At 40.5% G+C, this 21,964-nt stretch overlaps 2 protein-coding genes across 18 annotated transcripts in view; one reads left to right on the top strand and one right to left on the bottom strand.

The window, feature by feature from the left end:
• AGPAT4 (1-acylglycerol-3-phosphate O-acyltransferase 4) overlaps positions 1–20,252 on the top strand; it is a 122,319-nt gene extending 102,067 nt beyond the window's left edge. For all 8 annotated transcript variants that reach the window (XM_043544302.1, XM_037895113.2, XM_037895114.2 and 5 more), the window contains one exon: positions 15,759–20,252. In XM_043544302.1, coding sequence (XP_043400237.1) covers positions 15,759–15,850 — 92 coding nt within the window. In that variant the 3' untranslated portion in view covers positions 15,851–20,252. The remainder of the gene's footprint in view (positions 1–15,758) is intronic.
• The window catches only part of MAP3K4 (mitogen-activated protein kinase kinase kinase 4), a 148,733-nt gene continuing 146,991 nt past the window's right edge, over positions 20,223–21,964 (bottom strand). For all 10 annotated transcript variants that reach the window (XM_037895107.2, XM_037895105.2, XM_037895110.2 and 7 more), the window contains one exon: positions 20,223–20,754. In XM_037895107.2, coding sequence (XP_037751035.1) covers positions 20,734–20,754 — 21 coding nt within the window. In that variant the 3' untranslated portion in view covers positions 20,223–20,733. The remainder of the gene's footprint in view (positions 20,755–21,964) is intronic.

The raw sequence follows: 21,964 nt of genomic DNA, 5'->3' as shown, positions 1-21,964 counted from the left end.
ATCTCCGTAAGTTGCTTCTCTGAACTGTCTAACCTTCTGGAGTCTGCAAAATTGAGCTGGAAATTTCTCAGGAAAATCCTGTTTCTGAACTTCCAGCCCTGAACTGGGTAAGGAAATGGAGGGAGGGGAGTAAAAGTGGAAATTGTTATTCATACTTACACAAAACTCGAGAGTTTGGAAAAATGATTGAATTGCTTTATTTCATTTAAACCAGTTTGATTAGCCCTACCTGGCACTGAATAATTAATGGAATATATTTATAATTAGCACTCAGAGAGCGTTCCTTCCTGCCCCTCCCCAGCTTCTCATTATTGTGGCTAAAGATAAAATTATTTGTTGGTGGCTGTGAGGTTGTAACACACAATCTGAAAATGTCATTGTTTTAGTATTGCCTGATATCCATGCTACAGAGCCATGTCATACACAAAGAGTATTCCTATTGAATTTTGTGGAATCCCTTGTGAGGAAAATGAGCAGGCATTGGGCCACATTTCATTACTATTATTTTTTTTAAATTAAGGATGGCTACAAACCAAAACTTTGGTGCCAAATTCCCCTGAGCTTGGGGGAGTGTAGATGGGGTTTGAACTTCGTGTCTCAGGTCTGATTTCATAGAATCATAGAAATGTAGTGCTGGAAGGGACCTTCCTAGTCATATAGTCTGATGCTCTGTGCTGAGGCAGGACCCAGTGTATCTAGACCATCCCTGGTAGGTGTTTGTCTAGCCTGTTGTTAAAAACCTCCAATGCTGGGGGGGATTCCATGGCTTCCCTTGGAAGCCTATTCTAGTACTTAACTATCTGTATAGTTAGAAAGCATTTTCTGGTTTCTAACTTAAATCTACCTGACTGCAAAGTAAGCTGATAACTACTTATTGTACCTTCAGTGGACATGGAGAACAATTGATCACTGTGCTCTATAACTGCCCTTAATGTATCTGAAGAAGTATCAAGTCCTCTCTGTCTGCTTTTCTTAAGGCTAAACATGACCAGTTTTTTTAACCTTTCCTCATACGTCAGATCTAAATCTTTTATCATTTTTATTGCTCTCCTGTGGATTCTCTCAAATTTGTCCACATCTTAGTGTGATGCCCCAAACTAGACACAGTGCTCCAGCTGAGGCCTCACCAATGATGAGTACAGCAGGATAATTACCTCCTATGTCTTACATATTACACTCCTGTTAATACACCCAGAGTAATATTTGCCTTTTTCACAACTGCCTCACATTGTTGACTCCTATTCAATTTGTGATCCACTCTAACCCCCAGATCCTTGTCAGCAGTACTACCACTTGACATGCATCTGAAGAAGTGGGCATTCGCCCACGAAAGCTCATGCTCCAATACGTCTGTTAGTCTATAAGGTGCCACAGGACTCTTTACCACCTGCCCAGTTATTCCCTGTTTTGAGGTTGTGTTTGATTTTTCCTTCATAAGTGAAGTACCTTGCACTTGTCTTCATTGAATTTCACCTTGTTGAAGTCAGGCCAATTCTCCAGTTTGTCAAGGTCATTTTGAATTCTAATCCTGTTCTCCAAAGTGCTTGCAATCCATCCCAGGTTGGTGTCATTCAAAAATTTTATAAGCATACTCCCACTCCATTATCCTAGTCATTAATGAAAATAGTGAATAGTACCAAACACAGGACAGACCTCTGTGAGTCCCATGAGATGCATTCTACCAGTCTGACAGTGAACCATTGATAACAATTACTTCTTGAGTATGGTCTTTTAACCAGTTGTGCACCCACTTTATAGAAATTTCATCTAAACCAATTTTTAAAAATTTGCTTATGATAATGTCAAGTGGAATTGTGTCAACGCATTACTAAAATCAAGATATATCATGTCTACTACTTTTCCCCCATCCACTAAGCTAGTAATCCTGTCAAAGAAGGAAATTTAGGTTGGTTTGGCATGATTTCTTCTTGACAAAGCCATGCTGGCTAATATTTATATAATCCTCTCTTATCCTTTAGGTGCTTAAAAATTGATTGTTTAATAATTTGTTCCAGTATTTTTCTAAGTATTGAAGTTAGGCTGACTGGTCTGTAATTCCCCAGGTCCTTTTTGTTCCCATTTTTAAAGATAGGCACTATGTTTGCTTTTCTCTAGTTTGCAGGACCTTACCCATAGTCCAGGAGTTCTCAAAGATAATTGCTAACAGTTCTGAAATTGCTTCAGCTAATTCCTTAAGTATCCTCAGATGAATTTCATCCGGTCCTGTCAACTTGAATACACCGTACTTACCTAAATATTCTTTAACCTGTTCTTTCTCTATTCTGGCTTGTAGTCTTTCCCCCGTTAATATTAATTGTGTTAAGCATCTGGTCACCATAAAACTTTTGAATAAAGACTGAAGCAAAATAGACATAAAACACCAAAGCCTTGCTGATATAGTCTGTTATTGGCTCTCCTTCCCCCACTAAGTATTGGACCTACATTTGCCTTCACCTCTCTTTCTCCTAATGTATTAACAACAACTCTTCTTAGTGCCTTTTATGTCCCTTGCTAGGTGTAACTTGTTTTGTGTCTTAGCATTTCTGATTTTGTCCCTACTTGCTTGCTAATCCGTAACAATGTGTCCATATTTCCACTTTTTGCAATATTCTTTTTTGATTTTGAAGCATTCCAGTGCTTAACCACCCTCGTAGTGAAAAACTTGGTTGGTTTTCCTAGGTTGGATATTAGGAAAAACTTTTTCACTAGGAGGGTGGTGAAGCACTGGAATGTTACCTAGGGGGGTGGTGGAATCTCCTTCCTTAGAGGTTTTTAAGGTAAGGCTTGAGAAAGCCCTGGCTGGGATGATTTAGTTGGGGATTGGCCCTGCTTTGAGCAGGGGGTTGGACTAGATGACCTCCTGAGGTCCCTTTCAACCCTGATACTCTATGATTCTATGATTTTTCAGATCATTAGAATCCCTGATAGAGACCTATTGGCGTCTTACTATTCTTCCTATCTTCCCTTCGCATTGGGATAGTTTGCTGTTGGGCCTTAATATTGTCGGAGAAACTTCCAGCTCTTCTGAATTTCTTTATCTCTTAGAATTTCTTCCCAAGGGATCTTACCTACCAGTTCTCTGAGTTTGTTAATCTGATAATTTTTGAAGTCCATTGTCCTCATTCTGCTGCTGTCACTCCTTCCTTTCCTTAGAATCATGAAATCTACCACTTCATGATCACTTTCACCCAAATTCCCTTCAAACTTCAGATTTAACAACCAATTCTTCCCTGTAAGTCAGAATCAAGTCTAACATGGTTGCCCCCCGTCTCCCCTGGTTACATCTTCTGTCTTCTGAAACAAGAAATTGCCTCCAATGCATTCCAAGAACTTAATAGACATTCTGTGTTTTTTTTCTATTATTTTTTCCAACAGATGTCTGGGTAGTTAAAATTCCCTGTTACTACCAGGTAGTTTGGTTTTTGTTCTTAAAAAATGCCTCATCCACCTTTTGATTTGTTGCTTTAGGCCCCTACCATTATGTCACCCCTGTTTTTCTTCCTCTTTTATCTTCAGCCAGAGACTTTCAACTGGATTGCCTTTCACCTTCTTCTGGACCTCAGATCAATCTCTCTCTCTCTCTCTCTCTCATGAAAAGAAGCTTAAAATTGAAATGAGAAAATAAAGAAACAAAGCCTTTTCAGACCCCCAACTCAACAGTATTCTTAGAGGTTATGTACTTGTGTATGAGCATTGCATTGTTGCCAGCTACTGAGATCATGTTGAGTACATTGATGCTAAAAATGTAGGCCCAGAGCCTCTGCTGGTGTAAATTGGCACAACCCTGTTGAAGGCAATGGAGCTAGCTACTGAGGATCTGGCCCATTAAGTATAAAATCATTATAACGAATAAATCCAATAGAGTATCAATTGTATCTCCATATTATCTGTTGTCTTATTGCTCTAAGTCTGGTGTAGTTGTTTTTTTGTTGGAGTCCCACTTAATAAGGTGGTGGTTTTCATAGAAGCCATAGAATCAGGGATGCTCCAGATTGCTGCCTACAGGTTTATGAAGTTTTCTCTTCTTGTAGAGTGTGGGCTTGGGGACATCATGAAAGCCCAGGAGAGGAATTTAATGCTCATTCATTCTGTTGAGTTATGCATCCAGTGACACTAACTGTTGCAAATACCTTCTCCTGGTCTTGGAGTTTTACAACAGGTCCAAAGAAATGCAACATATTTATTGATTCATGGACTTTTAAGGCCAGAAGGGCCCACTATGGCCATCCAGTCTGTCTTCTGCATGACACACTGCAGCTCCTGCATCTAATCCAATAATTTGTGGTTGGAACTAGGGCATCTCCTGTAGAAAGCCATCCATGTTCAGTCAACTGCTCAAAAGGGGAGAGGGAGATGAAAAGAGAGGCATGAATCTAAGAAAAGAGAGGCAGCACCACCTCAAGCATTCCTTCATCCTGGGGAGGACTTGACACTCCGATCAAGAGGTAGCGGGGTTATTGTCTAAGTGGATGGTGCTTGTGTAGTCCTTTGCAGTAGGTTATAGCCTAAGGCATTTGACACCACTCTAATATCTATATGAGGTACTTATATGGCCCCCATTACCATTATATCTGAGCTCCTCACAATCATTAATGCATTTACCCTCTCAATACCTCGGTGAGGTAGGAAAGTGCTACTAGCTCCATTTTACAGGTGGGGAACTGAGGCACAGAAAGACTAAGGCTGGATTTTTAAAGGTATTTAGGCACCTAACTGCTACTGAAATGAATGGGAGTTAGGCACCTAAATACCTTTAAAAATCTGGGTCTTAAGTGACTTAGTCGAGTGACTCCCAAGGTGAAGCCTAGTGCTTTAACTACTACATCATCTTTTCTCCCTGAACAATAAGGGAGGAAGGGACCAAAGAAAGCTGATTATGGTACGACAAATACAAAAAAAGCCCTTTGCTTTTCTTTCCTGCCTCATCTTCACTAGAGCACTTTGCTGGTTCCAGCAATTTAATAGGCTAGTTTAATAAGCAGGTTGCTGAGACTGTTTGAATGTGATGCTCATCCACAGGACTGGTTCTTAGGTCTCTACTTTGGAAGTTTGAAAAAGTAATCTACAACCGTTTGCTGCAGTCAAAGCAAGTGAGCAAGCTCCCAGGACACTGAGATGTGGTTGAGGGATGCAGTGAAGCTAGCAAGATTAATGAATTGTTGCATACCATACTCGTTGCTAGTAAGTGCCTGGCAGTCACATTTTGTGTGACGCTGCAGGGTTTGACCTTCAACAGGGATTTGAGAACCTATTATGCTTCACAGCAGCTCTGCACTCCTCTGTGTTTTAATGTTAAAAGAAACCTGAAATTCAGGGGAGTTAGGCACCCAGTGTTGTTGAATTGCAGTGGGAACTGAGGGACTAATTCTCTTAGGTTCCTTTGAATAGCCCAACCTTGGAGCTTAACCGATAATTAATGACAACTTGCAACCACTGCGTTTATTCTGAGGAGGGAGAAATCCCGTAGCATGTGAAACATAGCATCAATCGATTTGGGGCGGGACTGGTTCATCGTGCTGTTGAGACACCCAAAAGATACTGGGCCACATCTGAGCCCCAAAAGGTGCAAGCTTCATGGCTCATTAGGAAACAGCAAGCTCATTTAAATTGAGGGTTCAGAAAGGGACAGGAGTAAAAGAATACTGAGCCTTTACAGGATACAATACCTCCGGTTTTATTTTTAGTCAGTTACTTTTGTTTAATTTACAGGGCTATACTTTTCCCTACGAATTCCAACATGTATGTATTTTATCTTTAATTGGCAACATCTTCAGTCACATTCTGCTGGGACACCTCAATTTTAGCTCATCTGGTCACACAAGCTGTTGTAACCAATAGCAGAGCTCCAGTAACAGTCCTGGAAAAACGGTCCTGTTGTCTGTGTTTTGAGGATCTCTGCTATGAACTTGCTACACTTGCTCCTATGGAGAGGTGCCCTAACATCACATAGTTGTGGGCCCCTGTCTTTTGCAATAGCTAAATAGTCAGCAGGGTTTTGTTTTGTTTTTTCCAAAAATTTACTAGCCAAGAGATGATGGTGGAACAATATAAAACTACATTAAATCTCATGACCCTCTGCACCAAGTAGAGCTGTTTATTTGGCAGATCCAGTATGTAATACATCCATACTCTATTTGCACAATCTTAGCTTCTCTGCCTTCATTAGCAATGTGAGTCAGAGCTCTAGTGCCCAGCTGAGTTAACATATCTCAGCCAAAGGAAGCTTATATTATTGTAAACAGGGGTTAGTGGAATGTACTGAAGGCAATTTACCATTGTTCATAGCCTAATGCTAGAATAGACTTTTAAAATTGATAGGTATCTTTCATCCTAGGATGCAGTTCTTTCTTCCATTCTACTAATGAAAATACCTTAGATCAAAAGGTGGCATCCAGGATATGCAGGTGTATTTTTTGTGTTCATGATTGTTCTGTGTCCCATATTTCACAGATAAGCTTCCTGATTCTGGACCACCCAAGTCCATAATATCTGATCATAGATTTACTGCACTCTGTCAAAGCAGAAATTTCAGAGCCAGGTTTGTCATGTATTTCTGTTTTATGGGCTCAAGGTAAGAGAGCTAAAGTGAACAAGCATCCTGTGAGGGAAAAGAGATGAGAGGTATTTGAGTGCTTCTCTTGCCTGTAATCCTCAATTCTGTTTCAGACCTTTCCCTCTTTCTCTTCCAGACAGACACTCTCTGACCAATCTTATTATAGAGTAATAAAAGTATTTGCTTGCAATCTCAGCACCTGGTGTTTTTGAAGAAAAGAATTGTATAAGAGAAATGGCTGATTCTATGGTTGAATCAGAGCAATTATATCATAGTAGACTAGCAATTATCTATTGCTCCCATCTACCCAAGATAATTATAGTATCTTTACTTATCTTGTGTAGATGGGAGCAATAGATAACTGGACTATATTTAACTACATCAGTTCAGCTTGAACTCTTCAAGCCCCCAGTGTGATTTTATAATTCCATACTGTGAATGCTGAGCCATTCCCTCTCAATGTTATACAAAAATAATAAATAAATAAATGATCTTGGTGTTATTTGTATGGGAGTCCCTTGTCCCAAAGAGCAAGCATCTAAGTGACTTAGGATCCCAAAACACCTAAATTGTATTTTCAAAGGTGACTAGGAGCCTAAGTCCCATTGACTTTTGGTGAGACTTAAGCTCCTGAATTACTACGGCACTATTGAAAATTTTACACTTAATTCCTATGGTGCATCTACTTAATGGGTTAGATCAAGAAATGAGGGCTGATTAAACCAAACTCTGGTAACTCTATTGGAAGAATTCAGTGTGGTTATTGACTTCAGACAGAACACAGGACTGGGTCATGTTCTGGACTTGGTATAGAAGAGAACAGTTCTTGTTATATCCAAAGTTTACCCTTTGTTAGTAAAGAAGCTGTCAACAGTATTTCAAAGGGGAAAGTTGATTTCATATGCAGGAGAATAAAGGATTGCTCTTGGGTTTTAAGAGGGAAAATAGCTCTTAAATGTCTAATGCTAAAAAGATAACATTTGGGCTTTCAGACATGGCTCCAGTCCATAAAGTATCTTTTACAGGCAAGAGAATTATACAATTCAAAACAAGCATGAGTAATAATGAGATCTCTTAAAATCTGCATGAGCTTGTGTACGTTTCTACTATACGTGTGCGAGTGCTGTCACAGGACCTGCTACCATTGGCTGCAATGGAAACAGGAGTGGCTCGCTACTGACATAACTCCCAACAGCTCCCAATATGAACTGTAACAGGGTTTTAAAGGTTAAAATAAACTGTTCTATGTGGTAAAACTAGTGTTGTCATGAGTGTACCTGAGGGCAGAATGAGCCCCTAGTATTGTCAGTAAATTAAAAACCACCTAGTCTGCAGAAGTGATTAATTTGTGTCCCAATGAAAACTCTGTGTGTAGTTTCACTTTCTGCATGTGTAGCTGCATGTTTTGTGCATGCAACTTAGCCACACAGCTTTGAAAAAGTTGCCCTTCTTAAACTCCCTGATTTCTGTATATGTTAACTTTTTTTTATACTATTCAGGACTAGACCAAGTGGAAATCTTGATGAAGCAGCTTTGGTTGTTCAAATGCTGTTACATGTCAGTTATGTAAGCTATATGACTTACATATGTATTGTAACATAAATATGGAACTTCCCTGTACCTACTGAGAATGCACCGACATGTTGCTTACAGCAGTGGTTATGCTGAGGAAACGCTAGGAATTAACTGATGAGGGGGGAATTAACATATTTTTAAATACTGTATATTACTATATAGGATCTGTACTGAGACTCTTTTCTTAGTACTAGAACCAATTGCACAGAGCAAAGATCACAGAATTGGCTCAGTCTGACACGCTTTTCAATTCCTGTGAATAGATTCACTGGCCAGCACCCTGCCAATCAAGAGCAACTCCCTAATGGCCTCGTAAATTGGTCAACTGGTCTGGGGCGAGAACCACCCAATCTGAGCCCGGCTCCCTCCTTAACACTGCTCTGGGGCAACCTTGTCCTGGTTTACATCCCTTCCCCCTCCCCGCCAATTGGTTTCTTGGGGACCAACTAGCCATAGGCTTTCCCTCTATCATCTTCTGAGATAACTTAAACTTTCATGGCAAATTAGAAAGGCTGGAATGACACAGTAGCAGTCACAGCCTGGTTACTCCTTCCCCTTCTTTAATGAGAGGCATGTGTTCCTGTCATTGCAGCTGGGATTTTTTATTATTATAACCTTAAACATGACTGAGTCATAGCAAGGTTGGAAATACCCAAGTTAGCAATTTTCTTTTTCACCGGAGTGTAGTAAGTCAATAAGAATGTTCTGCAGGAGAACAATAAAAGCACCTTATTCCACCTCTCCTTGACACATAAGGTATAAGAGAGAGAAAGAAAAGATGACTTCAAGTGTTACCTTTGAAAAGTATTGCAAATATTTGAGTCTGTAAGACCGACCTTTTAATTTTATTGTAACTTTTGCTTGTAGTTTTTTGAATTGACTCAAAAACCAGTGTGGTGTTATCAGCTACAACACAGTTCAGAGAATGCCAAAGAATTTGTATTTGTGGTTGAGAGCTCTGTTGGAGAATCCTTTTCTGCGAGTGCAGCACATTGCACTGTTGGCTCTGTTTTAAATTCTGGTTGCTGTGGTTCACATTCTGCCTACAAAAAGCATATCTTAGAACTGTCAGAGTTGCATCTTTCATCCCTGGTTGTCTAGAGCACTCCCGCTGTAAGTGGAAATTTAAGAGAAATGTGAAGAATAATCTTACAATATGTGAAGGGTATTAAAAAGAAATTGCACAAATGTAATTTTTTCCCCCTCTCCATGCATGCACATCATGACAAATGTATAATAGTTTGGAATGGCAAGGTTCTTTTTTGTAGAATTGTTTTTAAGTCTCTCACAGTTTGGGGGGGGGGGGGGGACGGGACTATAGAATATAGCATAAAGGGGAAAAGTCAAAATCTTAGATAAAATATTTGTAAAATCAAACTCAGGAACAGAGAAATTGCCCTACTGAATCAGACCAGGGGTCCATCTAGTCCCATGTCCTGTCTGTCTCAGAAAATGGCAAGTTTGAGGTGCTTCAGAGGAGGGGATGAGAGATGTTCCATAGGGGAAGTTTCTACCTAATCCCATTATAGCCATGAAATTTCAAGTCCCCCATGGGGAGGAGAATGGGGACAGGGGCTAACTGTGAAGCTGTAAGTTACCATGGATTTGTTATAATACCATGGTGGTTGTACTGCATATTGCTGCCTTTGGCAGGTTTCCTTGCATTGACGAACTCTTTGAGCCCAGTCTTCCATTTCTTCTTCTTTCAAAAGTCCTTCAGTTTTGCCTGAGCGAGAACTCAGGCTGCTTAAATGGACATTTTAGATCTTAAATCAACTCTTTCCTTGCATGAAGAGGGTAAAGCGTAAGAGACTGCACTCCCTTCGCACCATATCCATAGTTTATAGTGGGTGGGGGAACTGGGAACAAAGTTATTTGTGTGGCTGAAGCTGGAACTCTATCTATAAATCCAGGCCATAGGCTGGGCCGTAGTAGCAGCTGTACCCTGTCTCTGCATGCTCCTGGTGCTGGGCCTTCCATGCCCCGAACTTAATAAGAGTTTTTGGACAAAACCTTTTTACTCAGTTTGCTACTGGGCTCAGGTTGAGAACTTCAGTAAAGAGAATCTGACCTTTTGGGATTAAATATGAGCCCCTGTCAATGCAGTGTTGCCTTCAAAGGTTCAAGTGCTGTGCTATTACTTCTTTTCCTTTCTGTCCCCTCCGCCCTCCCCAGGCAGCTTTTGGGATCCACCTCCTCCACATAAACCTCAGAATTGAGCACTTCTTAATACTCTCTTAAGCGTGACTACCTCACCCCTGTCCAGCCCTGTCATCCTTCTAAGGCCCATCTGTTGTACCTTCTTCAATTCTGCAGTAGCCTTTCTGTAGCAGGTACAGCACTGCGCCCACAACTCTGTAAAAGCCCTGGGATGTAGTTTGCTTGGTTGCCATAACAATCGCTCTGATTTGTGTTCTGTTTTTCAGCTCCACGTGCTGATTTCCTCTTTTTCTGTTGCCAGGCACTGCGGTGATGGTTTGAGTTTCTGTCTTGTTGTTATCCCAGCTCACATGTCCTACTCTGGTTCTTCCTCTCCACTCTGTTTCCCAGCTCTTGACCATTTGAAACCAAAATCATTGTTGCCATTTTGTTTTTGGTTGAACTGAGTCCTCGTGTTACAGGCTTTTTCCAGTCCGAGTGAGAGTGCGGCCTCTCTCTGCACGAGTGAGGCCATCTCGAGGCAGCTTCTCCCTTCCCTGCCATGTGCTGCTGTGCACAAATATACAGCAGCATCACTGAGGACCATGGATCTCACTGTGGGCAATAGCTGCCTGAAAGGGAGCAGGAGCAGGTGGGACTGGACATTTCATTCCACCAGCCCTTCACTTGTGATTTTGCTCCTGTAATATTTTACCCTAGCACATTCCCTGTATACAACATTTTAAAAAGAAATACTTTGGCCTAACTTAGCCTTTCATCCAAGCTGCTCAAAGTATATTCTATATCATCAGTGAACCTTGTTACACCCCAGCCAGGTGTATTATTATTTATTGGTGATCTGTTTTACAGATCAGTAAGATGAAGTGCAATGGGCCAAATTATCCTTACTCTCCATTACTTCAGTGAGGGTGTAAATCAGCGTAGAATTTGGTTACATGGTGAGTTGGGGGGAAAGCTGGGAAAAGAACCAAGCAGTCTGACCTTCACCTGATCCAACATCCTTCCGCTGTTGAAACCTGTTTTGAAGGTTCAGGTAGATCATGTGTGGCTTCATCCTTGGAAGATCAAACTGTGTTTGAAAGGAATTAGTTAATCCTGACCTTCCCTTTGAATCCATATTCACTATCGTGGTGCTTATACTTGACAAGGTATTTTCCTATTTTTGTCTGTAATCAATGACTTTACAGTCTTTCCCACTACTGAGATTAGCTGTAAAGGTCTGCAGTTTCTGATCTCTTCCTTTAATGCCTTCCTAAATGAGGGTGTCTTGTGAGCTTATTTCCAGCCTATAGATCCCTCTCCTGAAGAGGTTTGGAAAATCCCTATTGTACCTTATTTTTTTCCTCCGTCTCTCTTTTGAAATTGAGCCTGTAGGCAAAATATGCCCTTTTGACTTTCCTATGTGTCTTCCTCAACATTCTGTAGTTTGATAATGCGGCTCTTTCAAATTTCTTTTCTTCTTCTTCCTATTAAAAAGGCAGGTGGGTATTTTAACAAGCCAGCCAGTTCACCTCCTTGGAACAAGTTGCCAAGGGCACAAAACAGGAGCTGCTGTAACAATTCAAACCTTCTAGCATTTGCCAGAGAGGCCTGATACACAATCTCAGTGGATTGCATGTTTAGTGGCTTCTGGCTGTATACAAAAAGATTTTACTCCATTCAGCTATATTTCAAATGAGCAACTCTTGTGAACCATTGTTGGCTCTGTCTTGCCTATTTGGGCAAACCAGTCAGGGAATACTTCCAGCAAAGAGACTGGTTATTTTTAATTATTCCCCATCAGTGAAGTTACTTGAGTGACCTTGACTGGAATGTGGACAAGAGGTAGCCACTGGTTTTGGTCATGCTGGTTGTATTTTCTCAGGTTGGTTAGGGATGTGCTGATGCTTTAGGGAAGAATGCTGAGCTATTTCTTGCTTTCTTCAGATTGGTACAAAAATCATTAATTCATAAGCAACTTGGTCAGTATTTATGGTGTCTTCCACGGACTTCAGTGGGTGTTGGATTGGGCCCTCACAGAGCATGAGAGCATGTATTTCTAATAAACTGTGCATGAGTGTGTGTGGATGTCTCTCTTTCTCTGTTCCTCTGTCTCTCCTTCTCTCCTAGACTCTGCTTGGTGGCTAAAAGACCTTGATGAAGGCTTGACTATAGTAAGTGAACCATGTGAGCTCCCTAGGGTTGCCCATAAGACTTCAGGAAATTATTCATGTTTGGGCTGGCTGGTTCGGGATAGGTTGGTAGTGTTGAGCTTTTCATCAGAGAAGCCTTTTCCTCCTTGTGGTGATGCTTCTCATAGGCTTAGTGCTATACGTTTGCCACCAACTGTGCTTTTCAGTAAAAACAAAACAACCCTTGCTCGGAGGTTCATATTCTGATATGAGAGGAACTAATTAAATGCACAGGCACCTGCTAATGATTTGCCTTTGAATGATCTTAATGAGGGGAGGTGTCCAGAGAAGATTCCAGCTGAATAACAGTGCATAAATCCCAAGAAAAAGGGATTTGCAAACAACTGCATGGATGCTGGAGAGGGGAAATGGAATCATATCTGTCATTCTGGAAGTAGGAGTTTGAGCATTTCCTCCTGCAAAATATCTGCAGGAGCAGGCCAAGGGTGAGGACTCCCCTGTTGGAGCTTGTCCCTAGTCTTTTCAACAGGAGGAGGAGCTTGTGTGACCATGTAAAGGGTGGGTTGAATTGCCATCCCTGTGCTTGGGGAGCGGGAGCCAGGGGGAATAAGGTTATTAATCAGTTGATTATTTTTGACCTACTGTCAAATCAACTTGTGCTTCTTCCTGTTATAAACCATCTAGGGAATTTCTGACCAATATGTCCAGTTTTCTAAGACCCCGATCTGATCCCCACGGAGGCAAATAGCAAAAAACTCCCCTCTAGGTCAGTGATCCAGGAGCAGGAGCTTGTTAATGATATAATTGCACACTCCTTTCCAAGAGACAAAGTGAAGTCTAACGTTTGTATTCAATACCTCCCTAGTAATGCATATCCCATCATAATTTCAGATGGGACATTTCCAGGGCCCTGTATCAAGAACCTTTAACCTGTTCTGCAAATGCTTTCCTTTCACTGCACTGTGTAGGACACTGGGAGGTTTTCTTTACACCTGGCTGGCATGTTGTGGCAGTGGGGGAGATGTGATACCTGTATCAAATGGCTCATTTATCACTCCAGTAAAGGGAAACATCCCCCATGAAAAAGTCCATTGTGTTGTAAGAGGGGAAATCACTTTTTAAAGCTGGTGTTGATTAAAGTAACACAGGAAAGTTTCCTCAGCTTCTGTTTTTCTTGGTTGATTTGACTGCTGCTGCAGCATCTGATGGGACCAACCCTGAGAAGGCCTCCTATTGACTTTGGGCCCTTTAAACACAACTGTTAGATTAAGTATGACTGTTTTTCTTTTACATTCTGAGATAATGGGCCAGTTGCTCTATGTCCAAGGGTGCCCCAGTACTGGCCATGATCTGATACAAAGCACTTGAGAGTCTGGCCTCTGCTACCATGTGCAGGATGTTTGGACTTGGGGAATTTGTTCAATGTTAATTCTTCTGGTGAAAAACATGAATTTAATGATGCTATTGCAAATGATGATAGAAAAATAATGGATACAAAGAATGTGCAGGGGCTTCCCCTTTCACTCTCAGCCAAAACCACAACAGGGGCTGGGCTTTTCAAAAAATTGGTAGGAATAGTTTCATGATTGCAGTAGGCTTTGGATCAGGCTCCAAGTGCCATGGCTGTGCACGGAGACTTGTGCTCCTATGGCACTTGAGCGTTAGCTACCGAGATATCTTTATGAAGCTTGCCCTTTTATAGACAGATTCCCCTTTCTACAATGAGCTATAGGATGCAGTGATCACATCTGAAAATCTTTTCAATGCAGCCTTTGATAACCTATCAGTCTACAAGGGATACCCAGAGAACACCACACAGTTGAGAGCAGTGTTAGCTGAAAAAAGTAAGGTGTTTAGCAAAGTTACCCCAGTGTGCTTATTATTGAGTGTGAGGGAATGAGGGTTTCCAATGCACTTTAAATAAGTCTAAAGAATGAGGAGTGCTTGTGGCACCTTAGAGAATAACAAATTTATTTGAGCATAAGCTTTCGTGGGCTAAAACCCACTTCATCAGATGCATACAGTGGAAAATACAGTAGGAAGACAGATATATATATATCTCACACACACACACAAGAACATGAAGAAATGGGTGTTGCCATACCAACTATATCAAGAGTAATCAGTTAAGGAGAGCTATTATCAGCAGGAGGAAAAAAAAACTTTTGGCCAAACCGGACAGTCTCTACATAAAAGAATAAATGAACACAAATCCGATGTCAAGCATTATAACATTCAAAAACCAGTTGGAGAACACTTCAATCTCTCTGGTCACTCGATTACAGACCTAAAAGTCACAATACTACAACAACAAAACTTCAAAAACAGACTCCAAAGAGAAACTGCTGAATTGGAATTAATTTGCAAACTGGACACCATTAAATTAGCCTTGAATAAAGACTGGGAGTGGATGTGTCATTACACAAAGTAAAACTATTTCCCCATGTTTATTTTTCCCCTACTGTTACTCACACCTTCTTGTCAACTGTTGGAAATGGGCCATCCTGATTCGCACTACAAAGGTTTTTTTTTTTTTTCTCCTGCTGGTAATAGCTCACCTTAACTGATCACTCTCGTTACAGTGTGTATGGCAACACCCATTTTTTCATGTTCTGTGTGTAGATATATCTTCCTTTGTATTTTCCACTGCACGCATCCAATGAAGTGGGTTGTAGCCAACGAAAGCTTATGCTCATATAAATTTGTTAGTCTCTAAGGTGTCACAAGTACTCCTTTTCTTTTTGCGGATACAGACTAACACGGCTACCACTCTGAAACCTGTTTAAACAAGTCTGTTCACTTTTTGTGAGAAATGAAATTCCTTTCTAGTTCAGATTATTGCAAATGGATCATATTAATACACTCGCTCCTTCAAATGCAGAACGTTGAAGCTGACATTGGACTTTAACTAGTGAAATGTGGTTAGTTTTTAGCACATTCGTAACTGTGGCGCTCATTTGTGCAGGAACAGCAATAGTGTTCTAATATGCAAAAGCGTATAAAGTGTCTTATGGACTGAAGCATGTCCAGTGTTTGCAAGGGCTGGGTTCTATTTCCACAGCTCCTGCTGAAACTGTTGTCTTCCCTTGGGCATGTCACTGCATGTTTCTGGCTCTGATTTCCTGTCTGTGAAATAGGGTTAATAGTTACCTTCCTTTGTAAAGCACAGAGATCTATGGATTAAAAAGTGCTTTATAATTACTATTGTCAACAAGGTAATACAGCAAGCCTCATGTTACCACCACTAGCCTTTTAAAACCTCTTCTGTGTGGCTTACATGGTAATCGCTACCTGGTGGCAGTCAAGTTTTACGTAATTTTTTTCTTCTTTCGCTACAGCTTCTGTTGGTGTCCGATGGATGATAGGGGTGACTGAAATTAACAAGGGCTCTACCTATGGCAACAATGACAACAAGCAGAAACAAATGTAATATCTCCAGAGACTGCTTCAATCCAGCGGGAACAAATGCAACTTCTGAAAACTCTTTACTTGCACATCATGCTCCTTCAAGTGAGGGTGGGGGTGAGCGTAACTGAATTTGTGCTCCCATTTTGTTTCCTTGGAGCTGGGGCTAGATTTCAGACTCGCTGAAAGGTGTTCTGCATCTCACCTCTCCAAAACAGGTTGGCCTTTGTTTGTTGGTTTTCATATGAAGTGTCTTATATTTGGAAGAAAAAAAAAATCTAGTGTGATATAAGCCGTTGACTGTGCAGGGATGCAGGTTTTTCTTAACATGCTGTCAGGAATGGATCATAAATGGGGGTATAAGAAAATTAAAATGGAAATTTTGTATGTCTAGATCATGTTAATGACCATAATCTGTTAGTTCAATATACTTTGCTCAATTAAAGAAATGACAAATTGAACCAAGCCCTCTGCAGAAAACAGGTCTCAGCAGAGCTATTCCAATATTGGTCCTAATTGTACAATGAGATCCACTCAGTCCCTGCACCTATTAACTTGAAGGGGACGGAGTATGAGGGTCTGTCCCTCCAGCTCAAACTGCAAGAGTAGGGTCTTCGTGATGTAACTGGTGGTAGAATTTGGCCCAGTGAATTTTGAACAGAGCCGTGGTGTTGAGACATGACAAATGTACCTACCCCACCACCGTTCCTTACAATTACTAAGCAGTTTGGGATTAGCTTCAGAGCACTGATGTACGCAATGATTAGACTGAATGCTGTTTACATTTTGGGAGAAGTAATAAAATCATTTTTAGCTTACAAAATACTTATACATATGGGCCTTCATACAGTGGTAGGAAAGAAAAGCAGCTGTATGTCCTTCAACAAAACAAGGTTGGGGAATCATTTGCTTTTGTCTCTTCTGAGAAATAACTACACTTAGCCTCAGAGGGTGCAGCTTAAGATAACTTGAAGCTAGATGATTTCCTTAGGTGTTAATTTTTTCTGGGCATGCCTTCCAGTTCACAGTCCTGCAGAGTTGATCTAGTTTCCAGTGACAAAACCTTACTGCCTGTAGCGATTCCAGTCCCCTGCCCTTTGGAAAGAATTCTGTCCTTCATTAAGCGAGGCTTGTTTTTATATCCTAGCTCTGCTGCCTTTGTGCCCTCTTGGTTTTTAAACATCATAACCTGTGGAAATCGCCTCCTTTAAAAAGTTTTTTGTAACCAGTGAATACCTAAAGGTCACTATTCACTTGTTCTTCTCCTAGATTTTGGCATAGTGCATTTCACCAAGCCACAGCTTCCATCTGTATTTGGGAATTTAGTGAAAGCTTCTCAAGCAGGTTTATTTGTACCAGCTAAGAGTGCAGTGGGATACTCAAAGAAACAGGGCTAACAGTGCAAAGAAATCCATGAACAAGGTATTTGCTGTTCAGTAGCTGAAATGTTACTTAAGAGAGCAGAGATGAATATTTCTAACTTAATGAGGGGGCAGGTAGTGCTATTTTTTAGTAGAGGGGCAGTTGCAAGGAATGGGTTTGAAACTCATGGCTGTTAGTCTGAAGGAAGGAGTCTGAGGCAGATTGATTTTGCTGGCATCTAATTGCTGAGACTTCAGGGTTTCCTGCCCACACAGCCTTAACTAGCTCTTAGTGGGAAAGGGTCTTTTAAACTCACTGCTAAGGCTAGCCTATTCCTTCCAGATTCTCAATATTCAGTGAAATGAAGGTGAACTTTAGGTGAACAAAGACGACATGACTGCAGGCTTCCTTTGGCCTTTTCTACATTATAGAATGGAGTAACTTCCTTGGAGATATTGAGAATAAAGGCTGCTCCCATGCTTTTGCCACAGTACGTTACTGGTGTAAAGAAGGAGAACAGAACTAACTGGAACGCTCCACCAAGGGAGAAACACAGCCCAGTACAGTACTGTACAGAAACTCCTTAGGGGATGGCTTGACATGAAGGGGACTGCTGACACCACCACCCATAATCCTGCACAGCCTGTCCCTGTCATTTTGAAAGTGAAGGCAGGAAGGGAAAACTCTGTTTAAGCCAGTTTACTGGTGCAGATAAAGTGTATGGTTTGGTAAAGTAGGGGGAGGGTCTTTTTCAACTGGGGCTCACTGCTGAACAGCAAATGTGTATTAGTTCAGAGGCACACATCCCTTGTATTTATTTTAATGTTAATATGAAAATGTTTATGTAATTGTGGAGTGTTTGTTCGTACATATCAATTATTCTGAGTGAGAGAATTAAAATAGATTAGATTAGGCTAAAGCACTTAAATCTGTCTCTTTCATTCCATGCACTCCCAGAAGTCCCATTGCTTTAACTGGGAATTTTAGATGCACAAGGAATGTAGGATTGGACCTTCCAAAACTCTACATAAGTGATTATCCTGCCCTTGCTGCTGAAATCAGCATTGTACCTCTTGTGGCTTTGCTGGAATGCCTGTAAAAGGTACTTGCCAAAATTAAAAAGTCTGGTTTATTGTATTAAAAGAATGACATATTGTCTTGTTAGACATCAGTGTTCACTTCCCCTCCCCTGAGCAACTTATGTTTTACAATTGCCTTAACAAAAGTAGTCTTAAGTTTGTTTATACAAAAAAAATAAAGAGTTAGAGTGCAAAACTTGTCTTTGAAATGCAAGGAATTTTTAATGCAACTGCTACCAAACACACTCTAGCTGAGGGTTGCTTCAACAGCCTGGGAAGGAAAATGTGAAGGCTGTTAAAGTGAAGCGAAATACATTTTCTTTTGTTTGTGTTTTTCAAAACACCTCTATGAGCTTCAGGTGGGTAGTGTGACTTTATAGGCTGTCCTATTGTTTGGTCTTCACTGATGTTTCAATCCAGCTGTGGACACTGCACCACTGGCCTGTTTAAAAGGTATATGTTTAGAGTTGATTGGCAAATGTGGAGGGTTTTTTTTTATTAGGTTACACAACTGGCTTTTCTGGGCTAAGGAGCAGATTAAAGAATGTAAAACTCTACCTCCTGTATCACACTCAAGGAAGCAGAGCAGCCAAAATGTGAACTTCCCATAGCCCTAGTTGGTTGTGGAGAAATGTTTCAAAACTATGTTAGGAAAATCTTTGAGGTGGTCTTTTTCAGGTGACCGCTCCACTATAGCGGTTGACTATCCTCAGATGCAACAGACTTGTAAAATGTCTGCTCTCTATATTGGATCCTAGTGCATCTGGATCTTTCTTCCCTTTTGTCATTTATATGCAATCTTGCCTGATTAATGTACTGTGTCTTGAGACCCTACATAACTTTCTGCAGTCATTGTGCTTTTTTTAAAAATTAATCTCTCTTATTATTCACACTTCTGGTTATGCAGCATCACCAAAGCTCAAATCCTCCACTGGAAGTATCCAGGTCTCTCAGCCCTACAGGAGGGTTGACTTGAACAGCTTGCAAAAACTGCACTGTTGTCAAATTAAACTACACATCTGTGTTAATCTCCCTAAATAGGGGAAACTAGACACGAACAATCAAGAGATGGCTACATCATTCACTTGTTTCACCACTTGACCATCGTGATACAGCTGTTGCACACCATACCTTGCTGTGTTGACTTTGTTTTCCTAACATTGATCAGCATTCTATATTTCTTGCTGGCAGTCACAAGTATGTTCTGAAATTCAATGCAAACTAGGAGTTTGTTGGTGTATCTTACACTAAGCGGGGCCAAACATCAGTGGTCTTCTAAATATGTTAGATAGGCAGCAAGCCTTCATATGTGATGAAGGCTGTTCGACTATCATGATCTGTGGATACACTCAGGGGGAGATGTTGCTGCCTCTGGGAAGATTAGCCAGAGGGGGTACAAGAAGTCAAAAATTAGGTGATCACTGACATTTCAGAGACCCATACATATATCAGGAGGTAGTATGCTGCTTTTTAAGAGCACAGAAAGAAAATCCAGGACCTCCTGAATGAAAGGAAATGCCCCACATTCTGGTAAAAGATTGCTCTTATGTTCCACACTACTGAGTTCTAAGGTTTTAAAAAGTACTTGTAGGAACCCCACCTATGTGATTTGTGCCAAAAGCTCTAGTGATTTTTTTCCTCACTGCAGATGCTGTGTACTTGCAAAAATGCACTGGCCATATTGAACACAGCTGTAACCACTGAACAGTTCATACTTCCTTCACAAGCAGCATGAGGGGTAAAAACCTTAACTACTCTTGCTTGCATGTTGATGAACTCAACAGGCATTTGTAAGAGTAACTTATCCAGAAGAACTCACTGGCACAGAAGGCTGTGATTTTAGTCCATGCTTTGTTGCTTCTCAAATGCTTCAGGGTGGATTTTTATCCCAGAATGTCTTGGGTTTGTTATATATATTGGCATCTTCAACCATGGAGAGAGAACTGCACAAAAAACTTCCTAAAATAAACCATTTATTGAGAAAAACTTTTTTTTGTAATTTCATTAATCAGCCTTTTGCATAACAAATCTGAAGCTGGGCAAAAAAACAGAGTAAAAGTTCACAGTCAGTGCACTCAAACGGGAGATTTAAAAAACAAGGTCCAGAACGCCTGATAACACTACAACTTTTTTCGAACCTAGAAAGTCCAAAAATACTACATATTAACATTACAGTTCTCACTTAAATGAGAAACATTTAAAGAAAGAACAACAAAAAGGTAATGGTCCATATACAGTAGTAATGGCACTTTCACTGAAACATGCAGACACTGTCACATGAGCAACATGTGCCAAGTAAAACATACAGGAGCAGCAGTAAAAGTGACGCTTGTCACTTGTGCAGTCTTCAGTCATGGTAAGTTTAAATTTTATACTGTTTCTTAGCACAGTCTTTATGTAAATATTACATACAGTAGTGATTAGCAGATACTTCGCCAGAGTACAAGTGGCCACATATTGAGTAACTTCATTCTTCATCTGTGCAAACCTGTGAAAGGAGGACACAAGACACTGTCAGCAATTAAAATGAGTCTAATTTGTACAGCCTGCAGTAAAGAAATCAGTAGGTCACCTCTTCTTCCCACTCACCAAGTGGACAGCCTTTTTTCAGTTTAACTCCCTCTTTTTTCATCACACTCATTGACAATATTATGATACAAGCTAATGCCTCTGTATGCTATCCCCACCCATCAAAAAAAACTTTCCCGTGAATAACAGTGCTTTCTGCTGACGTGACTGATCTGATTTCATTACTCTAATTCCACTAAGACGAACGGTCTTCTTGAAGCATTGCTGGCTATATGGAGTAACACCAAGGGAAGGCAGCCGGAGTGTGTGGATTATGCATAGTTGACTTTGTTGTTTGAATTAGCTTAAACAATCTTGCAGTGGCTGAGGGGGACAGATGGCCTGCTTTGTCTTTTTTCTGATTCTATGAATACATTTTAAATTGTATATTAAAAGATCTTTAAATAATGAAAAAAGTTTAACATTTATATAAGCTGTTCCAATCTTTGAAGAACCAAACAAAATCTACATCCCACTGAACAACATAGGCTTTGAAATGGACAGAGCACTTTCATTTCAGGTGCTTGAAAACCAATACCAATACCTCGAAAAAACAAAACAAAACTAGAAAGTAGTCATTAAATAAAACTTAAACCCTGTCACATATAGTTCTCTGGCATAAAAAAGTTTAAATTGCTAGGGAATGGACTGTCATCTATGCAATACTCAAGTCATTGTAAATGTGCTCTCTAAAGTTTTAGGTCTGACTCCCATTAACAGCCCACCTGGTACTACCACTAAATTCTCACTAGAGGTTTTTAAAATTTAAAGATAGGTGTCAAGGTTGCTTTATTCTGTGTTTAAGTTACATATGTACATAGTAACAGCCCTTAAAACTCAATGATGAAAGTGTACTAGAAGATGTACAGAGACACCAGTGTAAGTTTGCTGCAGCCACACTCCTTTAAGCAGGTAATGTACCAACCTAAGTTATTAGCTATGAAAATAACTGAAGATCTTTTCATTCAGATATCTGATAGTGAAAATATTAAGCCAATACTATGCAGAACACAAAAAGTAACAAATTTTAAAACACACATGGTTTGCAAGCACTATCAGGAGACGACGCCCTACAGTTGTACATGCATTCAATGAAGTTACATCTCTCTCATTCCTATCTACTACGATCC

This window comes from Chelonia mydas, chromosome 3, assembly GCF_015237465.2.
Source record: "Chelonia mydas isolate rCheMyd1 chromosome 3, rCheMyd1.pri.v2, whole genome shotgun sequence".
NCBI lineage: Eukaryota > Metazoa > Chordata > Testudines > Cheloniidae > Chelonia > Chelonia mydas.
The sequence above is the reverse complement of the archived record's forward strand: the minus strand, read 5'-3'. Positions and strand labels throughout refer to the sequence as shown.